The 10983-nt window shown below is 43.7% G+C and overlaps 1 protein-coding gene across 1 annotated transcript; it reads left to right on the forward strand.

The window, feature by feature from the left end:
* Nucleotides 1-207: 207 nt before the first annotated feature.
* On the forward strand, nt 208-1206 carry LOC123076309 (uncharacterized). The gene has a single exon (XM_044498629.1). The coding sequence runs from the start codon at nt 208-210 to the stop codon at nt 1204-1206; it is 999 nt and encodes a 332-aa protein (XP_044354564.1).
* The last annotated feature ends 9777 nt before the right edge of the window (nt 1207-10983 follow it).

Consider the following 10983-nt stretch of genomic DNA (forward strand, 5'->3'; position numbering starts at 1 on the left):
CGAAGATGCTTGCCGGAAAGTGAAACTAAAAGTGTGATCTATCATTGCCATTCATCCCCTTATGGAGGTCATGCAAGTACTCGAAAGACTCAAGCAAAAAATTTGCAAGCAGGATTTTATTGGCCAACTTTATTCAAGGATGTACATTCCTATATTGAAGCTTGTGATCCTTGTCAGAGAACTGGAAATATTTAAAAAAGGCAAGAGATGCCTCAAAATGGAATTCCTGAAGTAGAGATCTTTGATGTATGGGGAATTGATTATGTTGGACCCTTGCCATCATCAAAAGGGTACAAATACATATTGGTGGCAGTGGACTATGTGTCAAAATGGGTTGAGGGTGTACCAACTATCAATGCTAATTCCAAGTCAGTTTGCAATTTATTCAAGCAAGTGATCTTTCCAAGATTTGGTGTGCCACGGATTGTTATCAGTGATGGAGGAATGCATTTCAACAACTCCCAACTAGAATCTCTCTTAGCAAAATATGGAGTTCATAATCATAGAATTACAACTCCATATCACCCACAAGCAAATGGAAGGGTGGAGCTGTCTAATAGAGAAATAAAGGCTATCCTAGATAAGGTAGTATCAAAGTCAAGGTTTGACTGGGTACTGAAATTACCAGACACACTGTGGGCATATAGGACAGCTTATAAAACACCAATTGGAATGTCACCATTCAGGTTAATATATGGAAAAGCATGCCATCTACCCGTTGAACTTGTACACAAAGCTCAATGGGCACTAAGGAAACTCAATATGGACCTTGATACAGCAGGAAAACATAGAAAACTACAACTCTGTGAAATGGAAGACCTGAGAGCTGACTCTTACGAGAGTGCAAGAATCTACAAAGAAAAGACCAAGATCTGGCATGATAAGCATATATTGAGGAAAGAATTTCATCTTGGACAGTTGGTATTGGTCTACGATACTAGGTTTCATTTATTTCCCGATGAATTCAAGTCAAGATGGTATGGCCCTTGCAAGGTGAAGAAGATTCTGAAAAGTGGTGCTATCCAAGTGCAAAGTACTTCTGGAGGTCTCTTCCTCGTAAACGGTCAAAGACTGAAGCCCTACATCCCTGGAGACACACCTCTGATTTCTGAAGATGAGAATGCAAGCGAAGATCAAGACCTGGAGAAGGAAATTCAAGAAGGTGAGGGGAGCCAAGAGGTGGTGTCAATCCCTGCAGGACCCTGACCCCACTGAAGAGACATGGTCGAGCTAAAGACCTAAAACAAGCGCTTTTCAGGAGGCAACCTGAATTTTTAATAAGTTCTTTTCCTTATTTAGTTTTCATAGAAAAGTTTTTATGTGTTCATGTCTTTCTTTTTCAGCGAATAAAGGCAAGGGGAGCACAAACAGGGAACACAAACAGAGAAGAGTGGAGAGAAGAAACTAGGGGAGAAGATTATACAAATACCAGGTGATTCTGTTCCACTTGAAGCAACCTTTAGAAAATTTAGTATGAGGACTGGTATTTAATTGCATTGAAAATCTTTCTTTTTCTGCATTGTGACACGTTACTCATCACTGCAAAGTAGGATTCACCCCAAGAAGATTGTTGATTCTCTTAATACTAAAACTATGCAGATGTACTCTTCTTATGGTAAATTGCGATCAGCAATGATTTATAACACACTGTAAATGTTCCAAGTCAATGGCCTTGAGTGAAAGTGAATCCTATTAATCAAGAGCTGGCTGTGTCTTCAGCCCTAAGATAAGCTGGGACCCCAAAATTAATTAGAAAAACAAGTTACTTATTGAATTTAAAGCACAAGTGATGATATTATATCAGTCTCACCAAAGGAACATACCACCGATCCCGAGAACATGGTATACACCTGGCTCGACCAATTATTAGAATTTTTTTATTATTGTCTCCCCAAAGGAACATACCACCGATCCAGAGAACATGGTATACACCTGGTTCAACAACTATAGCATTTTTTACTTATTGAATTTAAAGCACAATTATTGCTTATCGCAATTTAGCTTCAGTAGAGTACAGTTGCCTAGTTCCAATATTGTCGGAATTACTATCTATCCAAAAGTGCATCTTTACTAGGCAGTGTGGGTAGTCTCACCATCATTTTCCTTTACTTGAGGACAAGCAAAGATCTAGGTGTGGGGGAAATTGATAGCACATTCATTCATATTGTATTTCAAGCCTTTTTGCATAACAAATCAAACCTATGACCACAGTTTTTACTTATAAAGTATTCATTCTTATAGAAATATTCCTATTATGATATTTTTACAACACTTATTCATATCTTGTAGGACTGGTGCGTTTAGGCACCCAAACTTCATCGAAAGTGTTTACAACCTTCAAGCTGGGGATCATCTTGTGCGAAAGATAGAACTAGAAGGGGCGAGCTGAAAAGAACCAGGGACTTGCGCACCTAGTAAGACAGAGAAGAGCAGATGTCTGCTTGTGCGCGTGAGAAGGGGCTGGTCTGGCGCGACCAGCGAGATGCATGTCTGATCCCACGCGCGAGGCCACGAGAGAGCAGAGGAGTAGAGGGGGTCGAAGGAAAGAAAACCACCAGGGCCGACTACCTTTTTCGCTCCTCCTCCTCGCTGCCTTCCACCACTCACCTACCACCAGATCGAACGAGGGGGATCGAGGGGAACTAGTAGAAGAACCAGATCGAAGGAGTGAGAGGGAGAAGAGGGTGTCGGGAGACTGGCGGTGGTGCCCGATCCACCATGAAGCTACCCCGATCTGTCCGGCGATCCACCGCTCCTCTGCTACGACGACGCCGACCTGCTGCACTTCCTCGTCTCCAACCTCAAGATCGACCGCCGCTACTCAGCTCCAACTCCTGCTGCTACGACCTCCCTGACCGACGATCTCTGCGACTCCTTATCTCCTCCTCCTCATTGCTGAGGGGGAGAGGATCGACCAGAGGCCAGGGGCGCTAGGCCTTCTGGTGCTCCACGCAAGATCGTCTCCAACGTGCCTCTGCTGCTACTCTTCTTTGCCTGCAACAGCTACAGCTTCGAATCGAAGATCATCAAGACCCATAGGCTCTGAACCTCTCCTCTTGTTCCCGTTCTTTGAATATATGCACTGTTGGATCTGAAAATTACTCTGTTACCTGTGTACGTTTGCTGAAACCTCATGTATCCTTGCTAAATTGTTGTTACACTTGCTGGATATTAAGTTAGTAGTTATTCTCCTGTGAGCTGCTGTCACTTTAATTGGTTGCATGAGTTGTGTGTGATGTCTGAACCATCTTTCATGTGCTAGTTTTACTTGTTTGTTTGATTACAAGAAAACCACTAAAAAAGAGACAGTCCTATTTCTGAACCCTTTACCTTTGCTGCATATTATTTTGTTTTACCTTGCTCTAGTAGCTGCTTGTTGTCACTACGGTTTGATTCATCTGTTCCGTTGTTCTGAATGTTTCGAATGTGTGCTTCGAAGTTCTAGATCCCTGTGGAGAATACGACATCCGTAGCTTGGGCGCAAAAACCCTCCTATATTACACTTGATCATCCATGAAAGCATTAGGTTACCTTGTCCCTTGTCTTACCAACAAGAGGGTTTGTGACTCCTTGAACTAGTGCAAGATATGGAAGTTGTTTGCACTTGTCCTCGCCAAAATGATAAGAGTGAAGTATGTTGGCGGAGTCACCCTCAAGAACTCTCTAGTTCTTCTTCTTCGGGATCCACACCATCTTGATGGGAATCCTTGGAGTTGTAGTCGTACTTGATGAAGTAGAACTTGATGTAGTCTTGGGAACCCACTTGACCAAGGCCTTAGGTGCTTCTTCAAATGCATCAATTTCCTCTTGAAGCTTGTCCTTGCCTTTTTGCTTGTGGTCTTGTGGTGGAAGATCATCTTGAGCTTGTGTCCCTTTGAAAGAAGTAGGACCATACTTCTCTTGTTGAGGAACAAACTTCGTCTTGGGGTATTGATCTTCTTCCCATTCAACTCCATTGGCATTGAACTTTCGTTCAAAACAAACACCTTGATTCTTCCGGTGTCTTCCTTGCTTGCGTACAATTTCCTCAAATTGCTTACTTCCGGCAAGGCTCTTGTAAACACCTTTCTCTATAAATCCCTTCAATAAGCTATTTTCTTGCTGAAGTGTAACTTGGCTAAGAGAGTCATTAGTGGAATCAAGAGAACTACTAGAAGCAACAACATTGTGTTTAGCATGATTGTTGTTACTACTAGATGAAAAATCTTTCTTGCTCTTGTTGATAGATTTAACTTGTGGCATGTAATTAGACAAGAGTAAACGCTTGGCAATGTAAGAAGAACTTTTCTTGCGAAGATCATCATTGATTGCCTTTAGAACTCATGCTCTTGCTCAAGGTTGAGCTTTTCAAAGCGTATCTTCTCATGAGTCTTTAAAAGTTCTCGATGATCTTCCAAGGTAGTTTCATGAGCTAACTTAAGAGTGTTTAGTTCTTTAGCTAGACGCTCAATCTCCTTCTTATCATCATCATTCGTTTTATCTTGATTAACATGATTAATTGACGTTTCATCATAGTTTTCATCACTAGAGTTGTCAACAAGTAAATCATCATCACCTAGCAAATCATCTTCATCACTATTGAAATCAACATACTCGGGGTGTGTTACCTTTGGACCTTTAGCCATGAAGCATCTTCCAATTCCTTCATTTGGTGAGTCAAATATGTCGTAGGAGTTGGTTGACACAAGTGCTAGACCGGCAACACCTTCATCTTGAGTATATTCGGAGTCGGAGTGATAACTTCTTTCAGAGTGATGGTCGGAGTCGGAGCCGGATACCCATTCACCAACATGAGCTTGATGTCTTCTTTTTGTGTAGCTCCTTGATGACTTATCCTTCCTTTCCAAATCCTTGCTTCTCCGAGAGGGTCTTCGGTCGTAACGATCATCTCTACTCCTCCTTTCTCTTGGTGGTGATTCTTCTCTTCTACTTCTTCTTTTGGGAGAATCTTCTCTTCTTTGTAGGGGGCCGTACACTCATTGGAGTAGTGTCCGGGTCTTCCACAATTGTAGCAATTACGCTCACGACTAGAAGATCTTTTGTCATTGTAGGACCTTGACTTGGAACTTCTTTCTTTGCTTCTACTCTTATAGAACTTGTTGAAGTTCCTCACCATTAGACTCAATTCTTCATTGAAGGTTTGCTTCTCACTTGATGATGTGGGAGCATCACACGAGGCTTTCTAAGCACCACTTGACTTATTGTGAAGCTCTTCCTTATCCTTGAGTGACATCTCATGAGCAACAATTCTTCCAATGACTTCCGTTGGCTTGAGATCTTTGTAGTTGGGCATCATTTGGATCAATGTGCATACGGTATCATATTTTCCATCCAAGGCTCTTAGGATCTTCTTGATGATGAATTTATCGGTCATCTCTTCACTTCCTAAGCCGGCAATCTCATTTGTGATGAGAGCAAGCCTAGAGTACATTTCAGCGACACCTTCACCATCCTTCATTTTGAACTTGTCAAGCTGACTTTGAAGCACATCCAATTTGGATTCCTTGACGGAGTCGGTACCTTCGTGCATATCAATCAAAGTATCCCAAATTTCCTTTGCATTCTCAAGACAACTGATTTTGTTGAATTCTTCGGGGCACAATCCATTGAAGAGAATATCACAAGATTGAGCATTGTATTGTAGCATCTTCAACTCTTCCGTGGTAGCTTCATGGTTTGGTTCTTTCCCATCGAAGAATTCACCTTGCAAGCCAATAAACACAATAGCCCAAACGGCGGGGTTATGTCCAAGAATATGCATTTTCATCTTATGCTTCCAACTAGCAAAATTTGTACCATCAAAGTAAGGACCTCTACGGTGGTAATTTCCCTCGCTAGACGCCATAGTCTCCTAGGTTGTGAAACCAAGGCTATGACCACCAAAAGCTATGGAAATCAAAGCAAATGGAGACCAAGGCTCTGATACCACTTGTAGGATCGGAAGTATGTCTAGAGAGGGGGGGTGATTATACTACTTGACCAAATAAAAATCTAGCCTTTTCCCAATTTTTGTTCTTGGCAGATTTTAGCAACTTTGCACAACTCAAGCAATCAACCTACACATGCAATTCTAAGAGTGTAGCAGCGGAATGCAAAACAATTGCATATGAAGGTAAAGGGAGGAGTTTAAGGGAGCAAACGCAATGTTGACACGGAGATTTTTTATCTGTTCTTCCGATAGGTGGTGCTATCATACATCCACGTTGATGGAGACTTCAACCCACGAAGGGTAACGGCTGCGCGAGTCCACGGAGGGCTCCACCCACGAAGGGTACATGAAGAAGCAACCTTGTCTATCCCACCATGGCCGTCGCCCACGAAGGACTTGCCTCACTCGGGTAGATCTTCATGAAGTAGGCGATCTCCTTGCCCTTACAAACTCCTTGGTTCAACTCCACAATCTTGACAGAGGCTCCCAAGTGACACCTAGCCAATCTAGGAGACACCACTCTCCAAGAAGTAACAAATGGTGTGTTGATGATGAACTCCTTGCTCTTGTGCTTCAAATGATAGTCTCCCCAACACTCAACTCTCTCTCATAGGATAGGATTTGGTGGAAAGATGATTTGAGTGGAAAGCAACTTGGGGAAGGCTAGAGATCAAGATTTATGTGGTTGGAATGGGATATCTTGACCTCAACACAAGTGTAGGTGGTTCTCTCTTAGAAAATATGTGTTGGAAGTGTAGGCATGTTCTGATGGCTCTCTCCATGAATGAAGAGTGGGTGGAGGGGTATATATAGCCTCCACACAAAATCTAACCGTTACACACAAATCACCAAACTCGGTGGCACCGAATCATGAAACTCGGTCGGACCGATTTAGTTCAAAATGTGAACGTTAGGATTCTCGGTGGGACCGACATGTCAACTCGGTGGGACTGATCATTAGGGTTAGGGCATAACGTAATCTTGGTGAGACCGATTACACAAACTCGGTGGGACCGATTTTGGTAATAGACAAACAGAGAGTTGGTCAGGCAAACTCGGTGGGACCGATTCGCTCATCTCCGTTGGACCGAAACATTACGAAAAGGAAACAGATTGTTTGCATTGCAATCTCGGTGGGACCGATCACTCATCTCGGTTTGACCGAAACGTTACGAAGGGAAACAGAGAGATTACAATCCCATCTCGGTGAGATCGAGATCCCTATCGGTGAGACCGAAAAGACTAGGGTTTCTGGCAGTGGCTATGTCAACTGAACTCGGTGGCTCCGGAATTGAAATTTCGGTGGGGCCGAGTTGAACTTTTTGGTTTGGGACATATGTGGATGTGAGAAAGTAGTTGAGGGTTTTGGAGCATATCACTAAGCATTTTGAGCAAGAACCTCATTAAGCAACACCTCATCCCTTCTTAATAGTATTGGCTTTTCCTATAGACTCAATGTGATCTTGGATCACTAAAATAGAAAATGTAGAGTCTTGTGCTTTGAGCTTGAGCCAATCTTTTGTCCTTAGCATTTTGAAGGGTCCACTTTCTAATCCATGCCATGCCAATCATTGAGCTTTTTGAAATATTTATCTTGAAATAGTATTAGCTCAATGAGCTATATGTTGTTAGGAATTACCAAAACCACCCAGGGATAGTTGCACTTTCACGATTAGATCATCGAAACTTTATTTTCTTGTTACGATGATTCTCCACTTCACTTTGAAATTCTTTGAACTTTTCAAATGTTTCAGACTTGTGTTCCATTAAGTAGATATACCCATATCTACTCAAATCATCTTTGATGGTTAGAAAATAACGATACCCGTTGCGAGCCTCAAAACTCATCGGACCGCATAAGTATGTATTTATTTCCAATAAGTCAGTGGCTCATTCCATTGTTCTGGAGAACGGAGTCTTAGTCATCTTACCCACGAGGCATGGTTCGCAAGCATCAAATGATTCATAATCAAGTGATTCCGAAAGCCCATCTGCATGGAGTTTCTTCATGCGCTTTACACCAATATGACCTAAACGGCAGTGCCACCAATATGTTGCACTACCGTTATCAACTTTGCATCTTTTGGCATCAATATTATGAATATGTGTATCACCACGATCAAGATTCAATAAACCATTTATATTGAGTGTATGACCATAGAAGGTTTTATTCATGTAAATAGAGCAACAATTATTCTTTGACTTAAATGAATAACCGTATTGCAATAAACATGATCCAATCATATTCATGCTCAACGCAAACACCAAATAACATTTATTTTAGGTTCAACACTAATCCCGAAGGTAAAGGGAGTGTGCGATGGTGATCTTATCAACCTTGGAATCACTTCCAACACACATCATCACCTCGCCCTTAACTAGTCTCTGTTTATTTTGCAACTCCTGTTTCGAGTTACTACTCTTAGCAACTGAACCAGTATCAAATACCGAGGGGTTGCTATAAGCACTAGTAAAGTACACATCGATAACATGTGTATCAAATTTACATTTGTTCACTTTGCCATCCTTCTTATCCGCCAAGTATCTAGGGCAGTTCCACTTGTAGTGACCATTTCCTTTGCAGTAGAAGCATTAAGTTTCAGGCTTGGGCCTAACTTTGGGCTTCTTCATGGGAGTGGCAACTTTCTTGCTATTCTTTTTGAAGTTTCCCTTTCTTTCCCTTGCCCTTTTTCTTGAAACTAGTGGTCTTGTTAACCATCAACACTTGATGCTATTTCTTGATTTCTACCTTCGCTGATTTCAGCAACGCGAAGAGCTTGGGAATCGTTTTCGTCATCCCTTGCATATTATAGTTCATCACAAAGTTCTAGTAACTTGGTGACAGTGACTGGAGAACTCTGTCAATCACTATCTTATCTGGAAGATTAACTCCCACTTGGTTCAAGTGATTGTAGTACCCAGACATTCCGAGCACATGCTCACTAGCTGAGCTATTCTCCTCCATCTTGTAGGCAAAGTACTTGTCAGAGGTCTCATACCACTCGACACGGGCATGAGTCTGAAATACCATTTCCAGTTCTTGGAACATCTCATATGCTCCATGGCGTTCAATGTTGGAAATATGCCCTAGAGGCAATAATAAATTGGTTATTATTATATTTCCTTGTTCATGATAATCATTTATTATCCATTCTAGAATTGTATTGATAGGAAACTCAGATACATGTGTGGATACATAGACAACACCATGTCCCTAGTAAGCCTCTAGTTGACTAGCTCGTTGATCAATAGATGGTTACGGTTTCCTGACCATGGACATTGGGTGTCGTTGATAACGGGATCACATCATTAGGAGAATGATGTGATGGACAAGACCCAATCCTAAGCCTAACACAAGATCGTGTAGTTCGTTTGCTAAGAGCTTTTCTAATGTCAAGTATCATTTCCTTAGACCATGAGATTGTGCAACTCCCGGATACCGTAGGAATGCTTTGGGTGTACCAAACGTCACAACGTAACTGGGTGGCTATAAAGGTGCACTACAGGTATCTCCGAAAGTGTCTGTTGGGTTGGCACGAATCGAGACTGGGATTTGTCACTCCGTGTAAACGGAGAGGTATCTCTGGGCCCACTCGGTAGGACATCATCATAATGTGCACAATGTGACCAAGGAGTTGATCACGGGATGATGTGTTATGCAACGAGTAAAGAGATTTGCCGGTAACGAGATTGAACAAGGTATCGCGATACCGACGATCGAATCTCGGGCAAGTAACATACCGATAGACAAAGGGAATTGAATACGGGATTGATTGAATCCCCGACATCGTGGTTCATCCGATGAGATCATCGTGGAACATGTGGGAGCCAACATGGGTATCCAGATCCCGCTGTTGGTTATTGGCCGGAGAACGTCTCGGTCATGTCTGCATGGTTCCCGAACCCGTAGGGTCTACACACTTAAGGTTCGATGACGCTAGGGTTATAGGGAATAGATATACATGGTTACCGAATGTTGTTCGGAGTCCCAGATGAGATCCCGGACGTCACGAGGAGTTCCGGAATGGTCCGGAGGTAAAGATTTATATATGGGAAGTCCTGTTTTGGTCACTGGAAAAGTTTCGGGTGCTATCGGTAACGTACCAGGACAACCGGGAGGGTCCCGGGGGTCCACCAGGTGGGGCCACCAGCCACAGAGGCCTACGTGGGCCAATAGTGGGAAGGGACCAGCCCCTAGGTGGGCTGGGGCGCCTCCACCAAGGCCCAAGGCGCCCTCAAGAGGAGAGGGGGCAAACCCTAGGAGCAGATGGGCCCTAAGGCCCACCCTAGGTGCGCCCCCCCTCTCTCCCCCCTTGGCCGCCACCCAGATGGGATCTGGGGCTGCCACCACCCCTGGGGAGGGAACCCTAGGTGGGGCGCAGCCCCTCCTCTTCCCCTATATATACTTGAGGTATGGGGCTGCCCAACAGATGATTAGCTCTCCCTCTTGGCGCAGCCGTACCTCCCTCCCTCCTCGTCTCTCGTAGTGCTTGGCGAAGCCCTGCTGGAGTACCGCGCTCCTCCACCACCACCACGCCGTCGTGCTGCTGCTGGACGGAGTCTTCCCCAACCTCTCCCTCTCTCCTTGCTGGATCAAGGCGTGGGAGACGTCACCGGGCTGCACGTGTGTTGAACGCGGAGGCGCCGTGGTTCGGCGCTTAGATCGGTATCAACCGCGATCTGAATCGCTACGAGTACGACTCCTTCATCCGCGTTCTTGCAACGCTTCCGCATCGCGATCTACAAGGGTATGTAGATGCACTCCCCTTCCCCTCGTTGCTAGATTACTCCATAGATTGATCTTGGTGATGCGTAGAAAATTTTGAATTTCTGCTACGTTCCCCAACAGTGGTATCAGAGCTAGGTCTATGCATAGTTTCTATGCACGAGTAGAACACAAAGTAGTTGTGGGCGTTGATTTTTTCAATTTACTTGCCGTTACTAGTCTTATCTTGATTCGGCGGCATCATGGGATGAAGCGGCCCGGACCGACCTTACACGTACACTTACGTGAGACAGGTTCCACCGACTGGCATGCACTAGTTGCATAAGGT

This window comes from Triticum aestivum, chromosome 3D (assembly GCF_018294505.1).
Source record: "Triticum aestivum cultivar Chinese Spring chromosome 3D, IWGSC CS RefSeq v2.1, whole genome shotgun sequence".
Lineage (NCBI taxonomy): Eukaryota > Viridiplantae > Streptophyta > Magnoliopsida > Poales > Poaceae > Triticum > Triticum aestivum.

Excerpts from the sequence above, each read along its gene's own strand:
- LOC123076309 (XM_044498629.1), top strand. The coding sequence starts at position 208 with ATGCCTCAAAATGGAATTCCTGAAGTAGAGATCTTTGATGTATGGGGA.